Raw genomic sequence first — 22,097 nt, forward strand, 5'->3', positions numbered from 1 at the left:
CAAAGGAAATGTCAAATCCAATCAATAGCACAACATAGAAATACGACTCAATTAACCGAACACCTATTCATACAGGTTTTGTACTAAACTACTATACTTTTTAATTCAGTAGGGTAATACTTAGTTTTTCACAATTAGCGCCATCTAGTGTCGAGTAGCGGTACCGTTAATATAATCTGTGAACACCTTAATGTTATATTTGCATACTAGATGTCACTAACAACTTAATGCACATATTTAAGTATAGATGTCACTACTAGTAAAGACACAAAAGATAACCAACAGAAAATGTCAAGGTAGCGCAAACTTTCCCCCTTTATGTTTAGGAGGGTAGTTGACAAAATTTTTACACGGAGTAATGACAAAACTTCACACAAAGCTTAGCACAATACTCTGGAAACCTATAAACTTACATAAAGTCATTAGGTCAAGCCGTTCTTAGCTTCATTAGTTGCTATCCCCTCTCCGCGGCAGCGCAGGCTGTTGATTCAAGTCAGGCAAGAGGCGTGTTGTGTGCGGCCGGCTGCCTCGGATCGCGTTACGAGTCGTGTTCCCTACGTCCTCGACGCATTCTACTTTTCATTTTATCAACACAAAAGACAACAACAACCACTCAACCATTCCCCCTTCGCGAAGTTAAACTTACAACAAAAGTGCAATCAAAAACAAAGTGACGAAAAAATGCAGTGTGCGTGAAAGTGAAGTGTCAACAACAAACGGGTCAAAAACACCTAAAAATGGGTTCAAAAATCGAATACGTGGACTCGTCCCACCTTTACGCCACAAACTACGTTCGCAACTCCAAAGCCATCGGCGTCCTATGGGCCATCTTCGCAATTTGCTATGCCATCATAAGCGTCGTTGCTTTTGTGACACCGGAATGGATCGGTGACTTAGAGACGGAATACCCTCGGAAGTTCGGTTTATGGCAGGTGTGTCGTGCGGACGAGGCTGCAGAGGACTGCAAGGGGAGCCTAGAAGCTTTCATGCAGATCCCAGGGCTGGTGTTCAGGATAGCCACGGTGCTGGTGGGGTTGGCAGCGGCCCTGGCCTTGTTCACCGTGTGTTCGATGCTGCTGTTTCTGTTCTGCCGGTCGACCACCGTGTTCCATATCTGTGGGTGGCTGCAGCTGCTTTCTGGTGAGTTGTACAGGTTATACTTACCTAGGTGTTTAAGTAATTTAGTAATTCCCCATGTTATAAAACCTACACTAAATATGGTTCGGTTTAGGACCGGATATACACAAATAAGTAGTCTCAAGAACTATATTTAGTCTTACTTTTATAATAAGGTTCATTTTACCATCAAATGCAAGAAAAGTATCTTGGTGCAAAAAAGGAATTTGTTAACTTTGGTTGAACTCGTAAGTAGGTACATTAATTACGTGCTTACCTATACTTAACCAGTTACAATTCATTATTTTAATCACTTCCAAATATTGCTTGTTTAGCAACAAAGATAGGAAATAATTAAATAACTTAACTTAGGTAAGCAAGCTACAGATTGAGTTGTATGATGGTACCCTAATCACCCTGTTACACAACCACTAACTTAACTATCGAATTAAGGAAGATAATATGACAATATGACCTAACAAACTGTTAGTCAGGTTAAAACCACTTAGCTGTATAGTCATAGCTAGATCTTTCAAGTGGTAAAATAAGGCGAGGATTGCAAATTCCCAGCCACAGGCTAGCAGCTGTCGCAACATCCGGCCAGCTAGTAGAGACAGGTGATAACCAACTTTAGGTAGGTACAACCTTATACATAATACTCAACGTAGGTACCTACTACCTAGATAGAGAACCTACCTGCTGATCTAGGCATAGAGTAAGTATAGAAACAATGTTAAAACCGGAAAACAGAGGTACTTACCTACTCATTTACCAATCAGCTAACAAATTAAGCGTATAGATGCAATGTACATATATACTTATGTACATCTAAATTGTGGTTCTAAGTTTGGTTAGGACATAGAAGGCTGATCACCTGATGTCCGAAACAGTGTAACGATCCATGCTGTCGGATGGGCATGTAAAGCAGTCGGTCCTGCGCCTAGCTCTCTCCAGTCGTGTCGGTCAATCCGTCCCATTGGGCTATGAGAGTGATGGAACAGAGAGTGCTCCTGTGTACTGCGCACACACTTGGGCACTATAATCTACTCCTGCGTAGATGGCTGATCTCAATTGAGATTGGCCGCCGTGGTCGAAATTCGGCTAGGAGGACATTATTATTATACTTATGTACATAATAGGTACTTACTTGAAAACCAATGCACAAAGGGTTTTAAATAAGGTGGCTTGATCAAAGCTCCTTTGTCGAAATCATATAAATACGGTTCTAAGCTTCGCTTTGGTAGGCTAGCAGGTAAAAGTGGGAAGGAAAAATTTAAAAAAGGTGAGAGATAATGATCTCTCACATTATTTATAAAATTTTGGTGAATTCGTTAAAAAAAAACATCCTTATTCTCACCTAAGCAGCATCATTGGATTCCTACAAATCATGCCACTGGATTTACTCATCTCATTAGATCCGCAAGAAGGCGATTATATTGATGATGTTTTCGTCATCAAAGGTGGCATTAACTGGAGCAGCCTTTTGGAAAACTACACCTTCGCTTTCACGACATAACTTTCCAACTGCACCGAGCATTGTTCCCTCACTGACTGAGTCATGGCCACTCATGGAAGAGGAATCACTTTGACAAAACCCAACTACTCTAGGTACATAATATATCTACTCTCTCTGTAGCATAAAGTTACTAACTAAAAGTTTATTTGCTTCTATACATGTGCTGTGCTGAAGAAGGGCTTACCTTTCCTGACAGTTACTAAGTTGTTGTCAGAATCTTCACAGCGTCAATAAAAAAAAACTGCTATTGATGTTGATTCTGAAGGCAGAAATTCTAATTTTAACGCTGTCAAACTAAAAAAATTGCTAGCATAAAATGACATTTACGGAAACAATCATAGAGTCGAATTTTAAACAAAGAAATTAAGGTTTTGACAGCATTAAAATTAGAATTTCCGCCTTCAGAATCGGCATCAATGTTAACGTTTTAACTATGACAGGAGCAGTCTTTCCCGCTACTGTAATTAATTAATTTGCAATTAATTAAGACATATGTAGTCATAATTAAACCAAATCCAACGAGCACCAAAATTGTTATAACCACATACCCAGTCATAAGTAGTTCATCTTGGCGAAAAACACCCTTATTTATTTTGCTCCCTTAATCTTTACTCAATAAATACAAGTCTAGAGCTGGCTGGTGAGAACAAAAACGAAAGGTGACTCAGGTAGCGGCGGTATGCGTCCGCTAAATGTCACGAGTCTTGCACATCGTCTGTAATGTTTAGTTCACCGCCTGCATGTGCTGCTAGCCTGGTATTTGGAGTTGTTGTAAGCTACAGTGTATCTTTTGGTTTATTGTTCATTGGGATTACCACCACCGAATTGTATGGATCTAACTGATGTTTGACAGCGAGTGACGCTACAAACTTATTGGATGGTTAATGTTACCTAGACTCAAAATAATAATTTTTTAAACTAAAGAAACATACCAGAGGCTAATCCAGAAATGTAACATAGTATATAATATATTTAGTTTTTTATAATAAGGAAATTCATAAGAATGCTGTAACTGCATAGGTAAATAACAGACTGTAATCACCAATTTAAATAAACAGCTATCATTAGGTACGTCGTGATCGAAAAACCTGCATCAAGTAGATTGTGCAAGGAAGTCTTCACAACAACAAAAGGTTTATGCAACACAAACAGTATACCGGGTAAATTGTAGGTTATTGCTGTGTATTAGGCACCGATTGTAGAAAGTACATCCTTAGTTATAATGTATCGAATATAGGAAAAAAATGCTTATTCTGAAGTTCATTTAATAAAAATACTATAGTATTTTTAAAGTCACAAATAATCATCTTGAAAATTATTGTTACCTACTTAAATCACAGTAAAATTTATGTTGAAGCAAACATACACACACGACTCAAGTAATCCAGTATTAACCTCATTGGTCAGTGAGTCTGAAAATGTCGACATTAATCCAATAAAAGAACTCACTAATCTATCAGTAAACAGCACTCACGATGTGTAGCCTTCACTTACATAATCATTCCGGGGTTCATTATTATGTCATCTAAGTAGACTTATGTATAAATGTAACATTGAGCTTACTGTATATTATATTCATGCTATATAAGATAACATACTACAAGCCATAATATACAATCTTATACACATGAGATATATTTTCTTCCGTTATTTGTAATGTTTTAATTAAAAAATCTATCTATTTGTAATTGCTAAAAAGCTATACATAAATCCACCTTTAAAAAAAAATCCCTTCACTTACCTTTCATCACGACCATCACGTCCCCACTGCTGGGGCACGGGTTTCCTTCCAATGAAGGAAGGGTTTTAGGCCTAGTCCACCACGCTGGCCTAGTGCGGGTTGGTGGACCCCAACACAAGCAAGCTTGTGCTGAGAGAGTTGTCGGGTAAGTAGGCAACCCGACTGTCAGATGTTTTCAAACCGCCCGAAGGCCTCTGACTAGGCTTAACGACTGCTGCTGAAGCAGCAACCGGGACCCACGGCTTAACGTGCCGTCCGAAGCACGGAAGCTTCCAGAAAAGCACCACTTAAAAATGGTGTCCCATCCAATGGCTGACCATGCCAGTTGTTGCTTAACCTCAGTGATCAGTTACGATCACTGAGGCCCGCTCCACTACGGACGCTTACCTTTACTTACATTTTATTCCACTCACAAATTTTATTCAGAATTTATTGCCACATTACCATTACCAATAATACCAATTACTATTATACCTACATGATGGTATGTACCTACCTAATACCTTTTTAATGCAATGAAGACATACTAAACACAAAATGTCTAAACTCTATTATAATCCATATCATACGATTCAATCATCCTTGCAAAATGTATTTGCTATTCGACACAATGCTATGTTATGGCGGGGTCACAATAAATTGGTGATTGTCTAATGAAAGGTTACTGTTACTATACTATATTTTGAATGTAGATTCTTGTATAGGTAGACCAGCATTGTGAGCAGATCAGAATGTATAATAATATTAACAAATAACAAAGTCTTAGATTCGTAAAGGTACTTTATATTATTATTATTATGCCTCTTGTCCAATTTTGGAAGTCATTCTTCTAGCTTTTAACATTAACATTAAAACAATTGTTCAGAAATACCTCGTAGTACCAACCTTCGTATTCACATTCTTGCATGTGCTATTGTTTATACGACTATTTTGGATTGCCTGTACTTAAGTAATTGTCAAAAAATACTTGCATTCATGCAATTAAGACCTACTATATTAATTTTCTTTCCTCACATTATTCAAGATTTTTTTGACGCTTCGAGTTTGGAACTTCCATTTTCAGTATCTTCTCTACGTCACTAAAAGGTTCAAGACCTTTATTTTCATTAAGTATTATTTCATGATATAAGAGTAATTTATAAATAACCACTTCATTATGATTGATTTATACATTATTTGTTTCTAGAACTTGACTCGAGTGTACCATTGCATGAGGGAGGCATGAGGTACGGTTGCAAGCCTGAGTTGCAAGCAGTGTTTAACATACAGCTAGAGTTGTTCTCCGTGATTGTCTGTGGAACAAGCTCTCTTCAGTATTCTGAGCGTGACCTCATCACGCGAGGTCGCAGTCCCGCTACTCGGCCGGAAAAAAAAACCTTTCGCGCGCAAACTGCTACTGCCAGCAATGCGTTTACAAGGCATGCTAATAACTATTTTGGTTCTATTGGATTTCCAGTTTTATTTATTTTGACTCTTACCATCAATAAATAACCTCATAGAAAAGGGAAACACTTTTAACAATGTACGTGGAAACACGTTTAACAATGTGTTAAATGTAAATTATTTTAAATTTCTAAACATATATCATAATAAAACACTGATTTGCCTATATTATTATCATTGGTTAAGTTGTGAACTGTAGAAAGTTAACAATAAAGATGAATCTTATGATAATGAAAACCCTTTTTTGAATGACACCCTTTTCACGTTAACAAATGTAGAAGTAGAAAGTCACGAAACAAGTCAGGTTAGGTAAAATATTATACGGTTAAATATGAATAAAACCAGTTTGAGCGTGAACTTGCCCTCTTTCCAATATGAATATTTAAAAATATCTCAGTAAAGGCAATCTTGAATAATCTTGATGCACTTACGATCATGTACACTAGGGTCACTGGGTAATAAACACTGAAACAAGATTATTGAAACTGGAAATATGTAATTAGAAACTTAAAAATACTTTTAGTTTAAATAATATACAGAAGTAAGAGCTTATAAGTAAGTACAATTCATACCTTTACACAGTCATATTGCGTGAAAAATACTGTACAATCTAGGTAAACTAACAAAATCAATATCAAGAGACCCAAATAATTTAATGATCAGTGTAGGCGTTGCAAGAATGTGCAATACAAATGAATATTGATCACTTATTGACCTTCAATGCATTAACATTCCGAGCAGATTTATGTATTAAAAGCAATAATAAATAACGTTATTGCAGATGGTTGCATCGATGCAGCTACTGAAAGTGAATGTTTACATGTTAATTCAAAAATGGTGGCTTTTGAAATCTTGCAATTGGGTGATTTACTTGTGAGTTGTGATTTTGACATCGACCCAGAAGAGTTATGAAACTTGAGATGGAATATGAATGAAGGAACCTTTTTTAATGGAGCGTTTTAAATAGTAATAGTAACAGCAAGTGATCTAATGAATATTAAATTTGTGATTGTTTCAAAATGGAGGTTTCAATAAAAGGCATTTTAAATGTACTACTTAATTGTCTTTTGAGATAGTCAGCCGACTCAGACATACTTCCTGCTCTTAGATAGAGATAGGTAGTTTGTGCAAAATAATCCTCTGTTTTACAGAAACAACCAAATCAATATCTAATATCTAGGGTAGGTGTAACGAAACCAGTTACATTTAAAGTTGTTCTATGCATTTTAAAACAATATTCACTGTTGACCTTTTAGATCAGCCTTCGGGTAGTCCATTCAAAATTAATTGACATTTAAGATGTGGAAGTCTCCACATTTTAATATGCACTCCAAATATACACATCATGTTTATCTTTGCTCATTTGTTACACAATGAGATGATGGTGTAGGCAGATCTCTTCTATAACAAAGAACGAATAAAACGAGCTAAAAAGTCCCATAATTTCGTTTTTATTGCCCTAAATGTACCGTTTTAGGGAAAATTGCTTGGTATGTGGACTGTGTGGGTACTTGAGGGAAAGAGCTACGGTTTCTCCAATTTATAAAATGTTGTTGTTTTATTGTTTTCTTGGGAATTCGGTAAAATGTGCTAAGTGAATGTTAACTTTTAGAGTATAGTAATAGTGAAAATGAATTTATTTACGCAGCTATAGATAAGATTTCACTTGACAAAAAAACGCAGTGTCAATAACATGCTCCATAAATGTTTCATTATTTGTTGCTCCAACAATAGCATGATCTCCGGGCAAGGTCAAACGGCCTTTCTAAATGCTCTGTTACAATTTTATTTAACTTTACTATAGATCGTACGCATTGTTATAGTATTGAATTATTGAGTAATAGCAGTGTGTTTATCGACTGTGCAGTTCTTTGGTTGGTCCCTTTCTTTTTGGGGGGCACGGGCCTACGGGAATTGATACGGTTCCCAGTCCATGAAAACCTTCAGCCAGTAGTGGGCTGCTAAAACAATAAAAAGATACTGGCATAAGTTAGTTATAAGTACTACAGATAATACTTAGCATCAGAATTCCACAATAGGCAGGTGGGCATTGAATAAGTAGATGGAAAAGGCAGACAAGACTCAAGATAGTAAAATATAAAAATAAAATTTATTTTACGCAGCATTGCTTTTGAACTCTTTCGTAAAACGCATGTCAGCATAAAACAAAAGGGTGCAATATAAACGCACATAAACCATAGAAATCGAGATGATTTAGTTTCGAAGTGAAAGCGTCGGTCGGTCATTACGACAGATCGCCATCCGTTCTGCCCTGTGAGTCGGGCTAATGAATCAACATTCCTTCATTGAGGAAATGGTGGAAGTGAAATACTGAATTTTATGTAAAATGCAAACTAATCTTATTTTTTTTAATATTATGCAGGATGGTATTGCATCCATTGAAGTATAATGAGAAATTAAGCTTAGGTCGATGGTTGCAGGTACAGAAATATGTATTGCAAAGGGTTTCAGTACCAAAAACGGACAAAACTAAGTCTTCGTCTTCGTCTAATTTTGATTATTATAATTTTTTTGACTTTATCTTCAGTATAATGTACCAAAGGTTTTTTTCTTTCGATAACTATAGCACTGGTGGGAACCGATTTATTTCACATCATCGTGGCATATTTACATTGCACTTCTCTCTTGGAAAGGCACCCTTATTGATTGCCACTCAAGGTAGGCAGGTTATAAAAAGGTAAAACTGCATAAGAATTTATTGTAAACGCAAGCAGATTTAAAAACCGATAGCCGTTGAATTAAGGTGTGGGCCTATGAAGTGTGTCTAAAAATCTCGCTATAAACTACTCATATTACTTAAACTTACATATAGTAAACTTTAGAAAGTGGTTTTTAAATGCTAGATTATTTCCTTATTCCGAAGTAAACACTGTTGCCTGGAACTATTTTCCGTTGTTTGTGTCAAACATTTCAATGTCTATGGCTTAAAAACATCAAACGTCAATCATTACGTGATCATTACATATCATAATATTATTCATTTCAATAGCTTTAAATTTGTAGGTATAAAATACTCAATTTACTTTTATAAACAACATGTCGACACCCTCACCTCCTAAGGACTGTGCCCAACTATGTATGGACATTGGAGCTTTCAAAAAGTCTGACAAAGATCCACAAAAAATCATTGAAGAAAACAATGAGAGAAATGCAAACGCAATATCTCCTGCTATCCAGACATCAGGTGCAGGAAACTACCCCCTTCATGAGGGATTACAGCCAGTGCCTACTGAAGATCAGCATCTACCGCAGCTGAGGCCAGGCCCTGATGGCGCCGTGGACTGGACTCCGCTCGGGGACCTCACAGGGACCAGACCCAGGGTCAGCAAGTACTCAACCAGCAGGTACTCTCTGAGCGAGTGGAAGGCACACAATGACTCCGTCTTAGACCCCACAACAATAGTTGAATCTAACATCATAGATTACAACGCTAAAACTGCTATGATGGAAGCTTTCGGAACAATCGACAAACAGCAGAACGAAAACAACAAACGACTTAAACAAAAAGCGAAGGATATTTTTAGATGGAAGGTTGAAGTCGAAAGATCCGTGAAAGCAATCACTGAAGAAGTGCAGCTGTTGGAAGCTGAACGACAACGACTGAAAGGAGCTGCTAGAGTGCTGATGCTTCCTGAATCTATTTCTAAAGAATGTCTAGATCTAAGATCAAACAGGGCTATTCCAGACTTAGTGTCAGATTTGGCTGAACAAGAACTTATCAAAGAAATGAACCTTGTAACTGATGTGAGAGATACTTTAGAAAGAACTTTGAAAACAATTGAAGAACAGCTGCAGATTAATAAAGCGGCTAAACAAAAGATCGAGTACGATTTCTGTGACAAACAGATGGCGTACAATACAGAAGTGACCAACATAGGCCTCAATACCAAATCACCCACGATTTTATTCAGACCAGGTGCGACGAGATTTGGGGACTTTACAGCGTCTGTAGAGTACTGGGAATTCTTCTGCCGAGAGACCATACAGGACGTTGAAACTGTCAGACAAAGATCGATCGATCTTCGAGGAAGCCTCAACGCTATCCTCATCAATAACGGTCGAAAATTAAGAACGCAAGCCGACAAAACCGACATAGCTATCGCTGAAACTGTAGCTATAACCACTGAGCTACTCACCAAACTGGACAAAACCCTCCGCAACACACTTCAAAGGATTGCTGACATGGAGTCCTTAATAGATAACCTCAAAGCTTCGGTGCGCAAAATGGACGCAGCGATGAAGCTGGCGCAGACAAGACTAGACAATAGGAACAATTGGCGGCCTCACGGAGAGGCCGTGAGGGACCAGCCTCACGTGGGGCTGATCGAGGAAGTGAAGAAGATCCACGGGACGGTGACGTCACTGCTGGGGCAGCTAAAGAACGCAGAGAGAGTGAGGACAGAGCTGATGAACAAGAGGACAGAGTTGGAGAATGACATCGCGTCGAAGAAGAAGACGTTAAACATAGATAGAGACAGATGTGGGGTGATCCGGTCCCACTACCCCTCTGCGTTGGAACTGGCTGGCTATTGAGAGATTTAGGGATGATTTGGCAAATGCCTAATATGTTCGTCTTATTTGTAACGTGTGTTTATATCTGTACGTCTATTTTAATTTGTAACAGTGTTTTTAAATTATGTTTGTCATAGAAATTATAGTTTTCCAGTATAATATAGTTTGTATTTACTAAATTTTATTAGAATGTCACGTCTGGCCTAGGTCTTGGTAACTTCAAATACTAATAGGTACTTCATGCATTGCTAAACTCATATTTGACTGCAAGCTTATCTAGCAAGTTTTCCTCCGTATCCTACTGACACAATATAATACAACTTTACTTACATTATTATCGAGCACATGGATCTATATCCTGTATCCGCAATCCGCATACCTACTTCCAACACGTCAGTTTGTCGTCCAGTAAGCCACAGGCCGCGCCTCTCACTCGGGTATTGAGTAAAAGCACTTACTGAATGGTTAAAGAAGTTTTTCCGCATTCGCCGAGCTGTGGCCCGCATTATGAAACATCTGCTTTGTGTACGTTGTTGCTTTGTGGTTCTGTACCCTTTGAAAAATGTTGGTTACGGTAATAGTTGTAATTTTGGAATTAAGAAAGCCTCCAGTTGAACTCAGGTTCACAACATAGGCTGCTCATAGAGATTTTGGCTGATGATGATGATTTGATTACAGTAAAAAAGTATTCACTCCCCGTTTTACACCTGCCTTACCCTTGAGTTAATTTATACGATACCTAAATTCGGTTAACGGTACTAACGTAAGAGTCTTATTGAAATCAATGTTGTAGAGGACAATGGATGTTCAATTTAGGTAACGGTTAACAGTTCATAACCCTCCCACTATCTAGCTTGTGACTGATTTATGATTTTCCATTCATCCGCCCCGCACCGTATCTGCATGCATCTTCCCAGCTTTGATTAGCACAAACAGTTGTCAGTCCCGTTAGAAACCCCCACATTAACATCGTCGCGAATTCTTAGTAACACTGAATGGAAATCACATTAGCAGAGGCCGATAACAAAAACAATGGCAGCATCAGAGATCTCCCACGGACCACGGTTAGTTAAAATTACTATGTTTCTTTTGAGGTTTTGTCAGCCTCCTTGCTCGTTACACAACGCAATTAAAACTCTTTGCAGAGGAAGTGCATAGTCTACGCACCGCGCCTGCTGGAAAGGAAAAAAAACTACGGCAGTGACATTTCACTTGCATCTGACAATGACATAATTAATTATTATTGTTATTGTTAACTTCATGAGTTCAACGTAGTTTTTAAGTGTTTTTATACGTTTCTTTTGAAATTAGTGTGTAAACTGCTAGCGCAATCAAAATTCCAGTGACGATGGTGACTGAAGCTGATATGGCTGAGATCAGACGGCACTTGTGTCCGGTAATTTGTCCGACAAATAAAGTCGACGCACCGGACAAGACCTACTTACAAGCTGGGCAACTGCCTGAAAACAAACAGGAATATGGACCTTATGTGCCGGGACTCATTAAGCCTCCAGTGAAGAAGGTCTATCCACCTGGAGCCCCGCCCGAGTACCTTCCTCAGCCGACTGACACGACTAGCGGGGATTTCCTCACCATGGGTCCGATAGGCCCCTGGGCGTCGGGCCACATCGACTGGACGCCGCAGGCAGGCAGCACCGGCGTCAGACCGATAGTAGATGGGTACTCCATCACCAGATACTCCACCGGACAATGGAGGGAAAACAACTTGAAAATACTTGCACCTAAACACATAGATAAAGCTAGAGAGACTAAAGTTAAAATACAAGGTGATCTGGACAACGCTTTTGCGATTATCGATAGTGCTAATGATAACAGCAACAAGATGTTAACGAAGAGAATAAAGGATTTGATAGAAGCCGAGAAAGCAGCTAAAAAAGCGGTCGAGGATATTACTGAAGAGATTGAGATATTGGATAAAGATAGAGCGACGCTGAAAGGAGCCTGTAAAATCCTGATGTTACCGGAAGCCATATCGAAGGAATGTTTAGATCTGAGGACACAGAGATTAGAACCAGACCTGGTGAGAGACGACGCCGAACAAGAGCTCATCACTGAAGTTTCTTTGGTCGGAGAAATACGCAGAATATTCATGGAAACGCTCAACAAAGTTGAAGAACAAATGAAATACAACAGGGCAGCTAAAGCATTGATGGAATCCGATTGGAGCGACAAAATCTCAACTGTGAAAGTGGATAAGAAGAATCTGAGTATGATGCGAGACTCAACACTGCTACTGTTCCATCCCGGGGTGGACCGGTGGACGGAAAACTCCTGCCCTCTAGAATACTGGCTGCACTTCTGTGAGGAAAGCATCAGAAACTGCGAGGAGGTCAGAAAGAAATCGGAGAACTTACGGCAGGATTTGATGACAGCCATCGTGAAAGGCGGTCAAGATTTGCGCACCCAAGCGGACCGGACCGACGCCGCTCTCGCCCACACCGTTGAAGTGACAGAAGCGATGTGCAGGAAACTGGAAGAAACCCTCGTCCAAACCCTCAAGGAAACCGCAGACATGGAGACCTTCATAGACCACTTAAAAGAGTCTTTAAGGAAAGTAGACGCGAGCTTCAAGAACGTGATGACGAGGTTAAACAGTCGGAACTACAGCCGGCCGAATGTGGAGAACTGTCGTGACGAAGCCCAGTACGCGCTGATGAAGGAGTGTAAAGACCTTCGTGAGGCTAGGGAGTCTTTGAAGACCCAGTTGAGGGACGCGGAGGCGGCGCGGGCAGCCCTCATGAAGTATCGAGGGGATCTGGAGAAGGATATCGCCAGCAAGAGGAAGAGTCTGCTGATAGACGGCGACCGCTGCGTCAGGGCGCGCCAGTGGTTTCCAAAGCCTGAGGAGTTTGCTAGCGGGTGAGGGTTTGTTTGGAGATTGGTTTGCTGTGGGAATAAATTGTTGGTTTTAAACTTGTCTTGGTGTTTATTGAATGAGGTAGCTAAATTTATATACATATTTTTGTCAACAATCTGGTTATATATTTTATCTGAAAGATGAATTCATCTGTCCATGACTTGCGAAAGCTGGAAGCTGCTTATTAATAGGTATTTCTTAAGCATAATGTAGGGGGAACCTTTTAAATAATAGGTATTTCATCACATTCGTCATCAGTAAATTATTATGACAATTAATTTAATTGCCTCGAAATTAGTTCGTAATGTAGGTAGGTAGGTACTCTCCTATTACCAAATAATTATGTATTATTCTTTTATCTAACAGATAAGTATACGTTAAATAACTATACATCGGACACAGTGCCGGTTTTAGTATTACCAGCGCCCTGGGCGAGATTTCTACGGTGCCCCCTAACTGCAATTTAAACCCATACGAAAAAAGGCGAAGGATACTTACTTAATAATTTTGAAATAACCATTTACGAAAAGAAATAAACATAAAATTTATTAAAAATAATTATAATAAAATTTTACTTTTCTAGCCTTTCTATCGGCGAACTCTTTTATTTAATGATCAAAGTTGATGTTTTTAGCAATTTCATTTTCGATTGACAAAGTTGCCAAGTTTGTCAATCTTGATTGAGATATAATTGTTTTTATCAGCTTAAGCTTTGAAAAGCTCATCTCTCCGCTAGCAACCGTTACGGGAATAGTTAATAATATTCGTAATGCTATCCAAACATTTGGATATAGTTCTTGTAAGTTGTGGTCTTTAACAAAAACAGTAGTAACCACTTTCTGATCAGGCAAAAACGATTTCAGACTTACGAGTTCATCGCACAACATACATCCATCTATATCTGATTTGGAATTTACATTTAATTTCAATTGAAGATCACTACACAGTTTTATAAGGTCGTGTTTTACTGGAATCTGTTTTAAATTGTACAAAAAAGACCAAGATTCCGAGTACTCACATAACTGTTCAAATCTTTCGTTGAGTGAAGTTAACGTAGTGTCCAAAAGACAGTTGAAAAATTCAACCTCAATTTTTTTTTTCTGGAGAAGTTATAGGCTCATCTTGGGCAGTTTTACCAGCTTGGAACTTAACACGTCGAATTCTTGTTGTCGCTCTAAACACAGGTTGTATTTCTAACTCTTCAGCCAATTCCTTCGCAGTTAAAATGGCGCTTTTAAAGCCTGTATTTTTATATTCTTCCAAGAAATTTCAGCATTTTTTCAACATGTCTGTGCATTTACCGAGATCCATGTCTATTGATTGTAGAGATTTACTAACGACATTAATTTGAAAAAGTATGTCATACCAGACAACCAATGAAACTATGAAGCCGAAATCTTTTAGCTGTTCGGCTAGAGTAGTAGCCTCATGAGAGACTTGAACATCAGTTTGCTTCATTCTAGTGTTGCCAACACATCGTTTTTTTTTCGCTTACAGAGATAGAAATATAAAGGGGCGCCGCTTAACGGCGCCCCTTAAAGTCCGGCGCCCCTGGGCGGTCGCCCAACCGCGCCCTACCCTAACGCCGGTACTGATCGGACATTAAGTGCCTGCACTTGCACAATTTCTGAAACAAAGACTATTGAAGACAAGATACATTTCCTACTCTCGGATAGTCATCATCTTTTGTAGTTAATGGGGCCAAACTAACTGGTCGCATTAATTAATATTGTATTAAAACATAATTACTTAATCACGACCGAATGGCGTAGTGGTTAGTGACCCTGACTACTGAGCCGATGGTCCCGGGTTCGATTCCCGGCTGGGGCAGATATTTGTTTAAACACAGATATTTGTTCTCGGGTCTTGGGTCTTGGATGTGCCCGTAAAATGGCAATAGGCCCGCCCCCTATTACATTGGGACTAACATACCGCTCTGGCGAAAAGTGGGTGCAGCAATGCACCTCTGCCTACCCCGCAAGGGAGTACATTAGTACAAGGCGTGAGTGTGTGTTTTTTTTACTTAATTAGGTAATAGGTGCTCTCTTCTCTGATCTGAAATGTCTCACTCACTCATGGATGGACCAACTTTTACTGCCTTTTGGGTATTATTGCAAGATATCATTAATTTTTAGTTTCCTTATAATAATAACGATCAATTTCCTTATAGTAGCAATGTACGTTTATATAACTATGCCGTAAGTATGTGACTGTATAAAGTTAGTGATATAAGGTTGCGTATCTAGGGTACTTTTACACTTACCAAAACCTTTTATGTTTTATTTGATTGCCACGATCATCTAATAGAGGTTCATATTTTTTATGTTTACTTTACCTTACTTACCTAATGGCCCATGCCATCCTTATTAATTAATTTCCATGCAGATATAATTAACATTAATTAGTATGGATCTAATTTATTTATTTATTATAAAAACAATAATGCTTAACAGCTATGGCCAACACGCGATTATTGCTAGGTAGTACAACAATTATGTATTTACAAAATAGAATTTAGCATTCAACAAATACAATTAAAATTATACAAAAAGAAACATAAAATACAACATTTAAAAAAAACAGAATTAAAAATCTATATAAATTGAGATCATTTTAAACAATAAATAACATATATCTTAGGAACTAAGTACAACTTTACATAGCCTAATAAGAACAGGTAATGTAGTGTGATGTATGTCGGCATCCTGACATCACTCTAAAAAGTTATTAATATAACAAATAGCCCTGACAGTGGGAGCATTCTGTCCACGTACTGTGGTGACCTCAACTACTGGTGCGAGGGCGGGCGGGCGCGCGCAGGCGGCGCGGCGCGGGCGGCCCCCGCGCGCCGGCGCCCACAGCCCCACGCCGCTCAGCGCCGCCGGGTTGTCCACGCCACCCCGCAGCAGGCGCAGGTAGTGCACCACGGTGTGCACCGCTCGACGCACTTCCAGTGTCTCCATACCTACCATGCCTATTACAAATAGAGACGGATATAGAAAAGGATAGTATCCGTAGACCCTCCTAAATAGATATCTGGCAAACTTACGCTGCAAACGCTCCATCATGACAATATACTTAGCCTCGTAGGGGCCCCATGTAATTGCGTCAAATTCTAGTTTACTTCGGACAAACGAATTATATAGGACCATGGCAACTCTAGTGTCACTAAAATGAGATGCAGTGCGCATGACGTAACCTAGAGTCTTGTTAGCACTCTTGCAACACGCCAGAATTTGGTTTCTAAATGAAAGTTGCGGATCCAACAAGACACCCAAGTCGCGTATCTCTTCTACTCTCTGGATAGGACAACCAAGTAACGTATAAGACTGCTCAACAGAGCTTTGCAGTCTGCCAAAAGTCATCACCCTACACTTGTCCACATTGAAATTCATATCGTTTAGTTCGCTCCAATGGCCAATAGCGTCGATGTCTTGCTGTAGTGATTCACAATCGACAGTGCTTTTAATGGATGTGTAGATCTTTAAATCATCAGCGTACATCAGGCATTTACATACCTGGAGCACTTTGGGAAGGTCATTGACCATCAGAGCGAACAGAGTTGGCCCGATGGTGCTGCCCTGACTGACACCAGAACGAGTGTGGTAGCCGTCAGAGCAGTAAGGTCCCAATTTAACATATTGCCTACGATTAGCCAGGTAACTAGCAATTAATTTGAGCAGACCTGTGTCAAATCCGAAACTAGCCAATTTAATTAAAAGTAAATCATTGTTGACTACATCAAACGCCTTTCGAAAATCAAAGAATGCGGTATCCACCTGATAGCCTGCGTCCATTTCGCTCAGTTTAGAGTCAACAAAACAAATATGGTTCGTGGTTGCTGATCGTCCGACACGAAAACCATGCTGAGAGTCATCTAGGTATGGTTCTATCTGACGTGTTATTTGTTTATTAAGAATGTGCTCAAATAATTTTGCAAACACAGACAAAACAGCAATGGGCCGATGCTCTCGCACATTTATTGATGAACTCTTCGGAACAGGTGTAACCCGTGATAGCTTCCAGGCAGTTGGATACTCACAACTTTGGACAGCGAGGTTATACAAATGTAAAAGGGGCTTAATTAATGCATGAATGCAGTCCTTTACCAGAAATGTGGGCACAGCATCAGGCCCTGGAGCAGCAGCAGTATTGAAACCACGCACGCTGTCCCGTATGTCCTTCTCGGTAATAGTGCTAATACTGACCGTGAGAGGAGCAGCGGTGGCGGCGGCAGCGCTCGCCGCGGCGTCCGCGTCCAGCCGCGGGACCCGCGCCACGAACACCGAGCTGAAGTAGTCGGCGAACGCGTCCGCCGCCTCCTGCCCGCTTACCGTAACCCCGTTGTAGGTAAACTCAGCGTTAGTTCTACTGTCTTTCTTAAGACCTTTAACATATTTCCAGAAAGTCGAGGGATCGTTACATATGTTGCGTTCGATTCCTTCTATATATGTCTTATGAGCTTTACTTATGAGTTCCTTGATATGAGAGCGGTAAAATTTATAAACTTCAAGATTGAAACTTAGCCCAAATAACTTAAATTTTTTGAGATGGAAATATTTTATTTTTAATTTAGATTTAATTTCTGCATCAAACCAAGGTGGATATTGCCTTTTTGGAGAGCTTACATTGGGACATTCGTTACGGTCGGGGACATGCTTGCCAAGAATGTTATTCAACTTAGAATAGAACAAATCAACAGATAAGTCCACAGACGTAGAGCTAATAACGTCTGTCCAGTCAGCATGAGCTAATGATGTGTAAAGGCTACCGAAATCAGCTTTTGAGAAGTTCCATTGTGGCGCTACAGTTCTACGTTGTTCACCTATATATGGTGTATCGGTAGGTGATGAAACAGACTTGGTGCAGGGGACGCTATATGTTACTTCCAGCGGTGGGTGGTACCGGTCCTCCGGAACCAAGGGATCTATATCACCGGATACTGCAATGTGCTCTGTACTAACATTAGTAAGAACGAGGTCCAGGATGCCGCCATATACATTTTTTATTTCGTTATGTTGCCTAAATTTACAAAATTCAATGAAATTATCAACTTCTTTTTTAACATTTGAACTACAAGAATTAAGATTAAAATCACCGAGAACTATAATATCTAAGTTTGAAAATTTACATACCATATTTTCTAAACAAGTTATCACATTTAAATATTGTACATCATTATAATTAGGAGGTAAATAAACAACACAAACAATGAACTTAATGTTCTTATGGCAGACGGTAGCTATCAATACTTCTTTGTCATCCGATAGCCCGTCGATGTCGGTTACATTAGTTATTGAGTACTTGTCAGTGGCGGCGATCAACACGCCTCCCCAGCCAACATCTCCAGTTCGATCTTTACGAAGTACTTTGTACTGGGATGGGAACAGTTCAGAGTTAGCAACAGAACTCGTAAGAAAAGTTTCCGTGAGAACAATAAAATCACAGTCAGCCGCTGATACATTGTCATACAACTTTAACGTCTTGCTTCTTAGACCTCTAACATTTTGATACAAAAAAGAGATTTTCTTGTGTCTAGTTCTCATCTTCGACGATTTTCCGACGAAAATTCTGCCGCCAGGGTTTTACACAAATTCCCGCTGCCCAGTTTTCAGATGCTGCAACTTGGGCAACATGCCTGTCTGGCACCGCTAGTTTAAAAGAAGCGTACTCACCTCGGGCATTGAGGGTTTCCACGGTACATACCGCCCCATTGCATATGATATCCAAATGCGCTTGTACCTGCTCAGCGGTAGTACCTTTACACACATAGAACAGGTGCATATAGCGGAATCTCTCAGCAGGTTGAAGCCCGGTCACACCCACGACGGCAGTTCCATGAATGATGCTTGAGTTCTTATTAGTACTACGCCTGGGAGCGTCCTTCTTTTTAACCTCAATCCAGCCCTCTTCATCTTCATGCACTGGAGAGATTTTCTCAAGCTGGACTTGTGGTAGTTCACCAGGTCGGGGAGCAGACTTTTCAGTAGACCCATCGCCTTCTCCGGGAACCGCTCGAGCAACGACTGTCTTCTGCGGCTGTACAGACACCGAAGCCGCCTCTAGGCCACTTGGCACTGGGGCTAATTGAGCTCCTTTCAGTTTGCTTTTTTTTACAGCACCAGTGTTCTTCTGAGCTACTTTCCTTTGTGCTAGTTGACCTTCTGAAGGTCTTTCGGATTTTTCGTTGGTGTTAGTGCTCTTCGAAGTCAGTAGCTCGTTACTAAGCTTTTCCACCTTGGCTTCAAGCGCTTGTACCTTATTCTTGAGTACAGTCAATTCAGCTGTGACAGGGCGTACAACTAAGTTCTCTACTATGTTGCCTATCACAGACGCAAAGCGCTCATCAATAAGTCGCGAGAATTCATCCTGTATAATTCCACGGAAACCATCCATACAGTGCGTGTCTTCGGATAGAGATTGACAACATGCGTTAGTGGTTTCAGACAAAACATTGTCAACAACAGCGTAACTTTCATCGTTATTAAACTTGCTACCAGGTCGACGTATAGTGATGTTTTGAATGTCATCATGCATTAATAGCTGTTGTTCATCCAAATCCGCTAGCCGAGTGCGGACTGGCGTCTCTGTGTTGTCCTTCCTTGGTCGTTTAGACTCACACGCAGGACACTTCCACTGCTTTTTCCCACCATTACAGGGATGGTAGAAGGAGTTAAAACGCTGCTCAGATACTCCTGCACATATAAGGTCCAACTTACTTTCGCAAATACAGCATGACATAAATTGTTTACCACATATTTCTTGGAAACATCCTGTACATTTAATTTTCTCCATTTCGTCCAAATTTTATCGATCTATTTTAAAACGTGTAGTGACACCTATCGGCAGGCAGCAGAACTTGTTGAAGGACACAAAACTCCGGTTGAAGGACACAAAACTCCGGTTCGTCGCGCTTCCAATTAGTTTGTGCTACTTCCGGAAGATGGCGCTGCCAAATGCCTCCAAGTGACGCTTTATTTTGAATTTGAAAAAATAACGTTCTCAATATCACTGTTTCGCAGAAAGTTAAAAAGAACACTCACTATGTCTGTTATTAAATGTTAAAGTACTTACAGAATCAGATAAACACTTTAAAATCACCGATCCAATCCATAATTACTTTGATATCACTGTAAATTATCCACTTTGTTTACCCAAATGTTTTTCGTGATTTTACGTGAACCACTTAATTTAACACGATGATAACATTTGTACGCGTGAATTGTCCACAGATCTACACAATAATTATGAATTTGTCGTATTTAACTCAAATTTACGAATTTTAAATAATTATTTTAAAAAGGGTCAACTACGCAGAGCGCAGCGCGCTAATATTCGCAATATTATGCAATAATGTTTCTATGTTTGCATAATGGGGGCTTTTTAATTGCTAAGTCTCCACTCAGTCCACTGCTACATTTATTATTGAGTGTTGCAAAAGTTGCTCACTCAATAACTCTTATTTGAAGATAATTAAAAGAGGTAAATTTTCCAAACTCATGTGATTTGATAGGTACCTATATTGGTAGCCCGTAGCATTAACTACTTATCTTAGGGTGGGTTGCACCATTTAACTTTAACTATTACAAACGTCAAATCCCTTGACGAGACAGATCAATCTTCAAGAGATTTGACGTTTGTAATAGTTAAAGTTAAATGGTGCAACCCACCCTTATTCTAAAATGTTCTTATTTTTATTTTTTTTAAATAAGAATCTAGAATCATTTGGAAAACTAATTATTTATTTAAAAATCCGTATGCCTATTATCTATTAATCTACGAGTATTATCTCAATTATGTTCTGTATGCTTTCTGTATTATCTGATCATCTAATGTTGACGCAGTAAGCACGCGTGTCAATTTGTAAAGTAAACGCTTTATCAGTGCGTGCGGCGATAGGCACGACCACTACTGGACGATTACTATAATCTACTTCATCTAGTGGTCACGTATCTATCTTGTAACTACAAGTAGGTACATTTGGAAAAGTGTTAGACCTATAACTGTTTTAAGTACTTACATAAGTTACTCTACTCCCCATTGTACTTGATGAAATGATGATGTCATCCAAGCCGATACGGCTACGGCGACTGCTAATGGAGTTAATGTTACTACATAGCGATCGATATGGAAAAACGAATGCAAAACTATTTTTTTGTCATACAGGGTTGCATTTATAAATAAATGTTTTTCTGTCTGTCGTGATTAAATGAGGAAGGAGGAAGGCTGAGGACTCAGTGTTGTGGCACTCCTCAGTAGAGGCTTGTGTCCAGCATTGGACGTTTGAGCGCCGATGGCCAAACCGCAGCTTTTTCACAAATGGCTCCAGATAACGATATCATAACCACAGACTAGAATAGAGAGAGAGTTATCGCAATCATTCGAGATTCAAATAATCGGTGATTCGATGCAAACTCGATCGCAGGAATCGAGTGAAAAGTACAGCTTTCACTCATTACCCGAGACCATTGAGACGGTTTTCTAGATGTAATGTCGGTGGCCCGAGCTTGACTGATTGTATGTCGGTTTGTTCGCTTTCTTTGAACAGATTTTTAAATGATTCCCGTGGACATAAAATGACTGGTAGCTTCTTGCATGGAAATCTCAAGTTCCATTAATTTGTTTATGGCAAGACAGGATTAGCTACCTGATGCAGTTATTAATATATCGTTAAAATGGAGGTGAAAATGGAGATACACATCTAGAAAGTGTCAACATTCGGATTCTAGAGGTTATATTGTCTAAATACTATGCCTCCTTTTGATTCACAAAATGTATGCCGTGTCAGCGTTAATTTTTGGCATGGACAGAGAGTTAAATATATTATGTTAACTATCGAGGATTTGAAGTATAATGTACTAGGCTGTGTA

The 22,097-nt window shown here is 39.5% G+C and overlaps 3 protein-coding genes across 3 annotated transcripts in view; all 3 read left to right on the plus strand.

The window, feature by feature from the left end:
* Positions 1–404: 404 nt before the first annotated feature.
* The window catches only part of LOC105389131 (LHFPL tetraspan subfamily member 3 protein), a 29,581-nt gene continuing 7,888 nt past the window's right edge, over positions 405–22,097 (plus strand). The window contains exon 1 of the mRNA XM_038110918.2: positions 405–1,140. Within this exon, the coding sequence (XP_037966846.2) occupies positions 738–1,140 (403 nt within the window). The 5' untranslated portion in view covers positions 405–737. The remainder of the gene's footprint in view (positions 1,141–22,097) is intronic.
* Positions 8,798–10,483, plus strand: LOC119691988 (tektin-4). The gene has a single exon (XM_038110917.2). The coding sequence runs from the start codon at positions 8,874–8,876 to the stop codon at positions 10,368–10,370; it is 1,497 nt and encodes a 498-aa protein (XP_037966845.2). The 5' UTR covers positions 8,798–8,873; the 3' UTR covers positions 10,371–10,483.
* On the plus strand, positions 11,554–13,288 carry LOC105389121 (tektin-4). The gene has a single exon (XM_011560194.3). It carries the CDS (start codon positions 11,698–11,700, stop codon positions 13,231–13,233), a length of 1,536 nt encoding a protein of 511 aa, XP_011558496.3. The 5' UTR covers positions 11,554–11,697; the 3' UTR covers positions 13,234–13,288.

The sequence above is a fragment of the Plutella xylostella genome, chromosome 28, assembly GCF_932276165.1.
Source record: "Plutella xylostella chromosome 28, ilPluXylo3.1, whole genome shotgun sequence".
Lineage (NCBI taxonomy): Eukaryota > Metazoa > Arthropoda > Insecta > Lepidoptera > Plutellidae > Plutella > Plutella xylostella.

Bases quoted from the DNA above. Each gene is read 5' to 3' on its own strand.
- LOC105389121 (XM_011560194.3), top strand. From the start codon at position 11,698: ATGGTGACTGAAGCTGATATGGCTGAGATCAGACGGCACTTGTGTCCG.
- LOC119691988 (XM_038110917.2), top strand. From the start codon at position 8,874: ATGTCGACACCCTCACCTCCTAAGGACTGTGCCCAACTATGTATGGAC.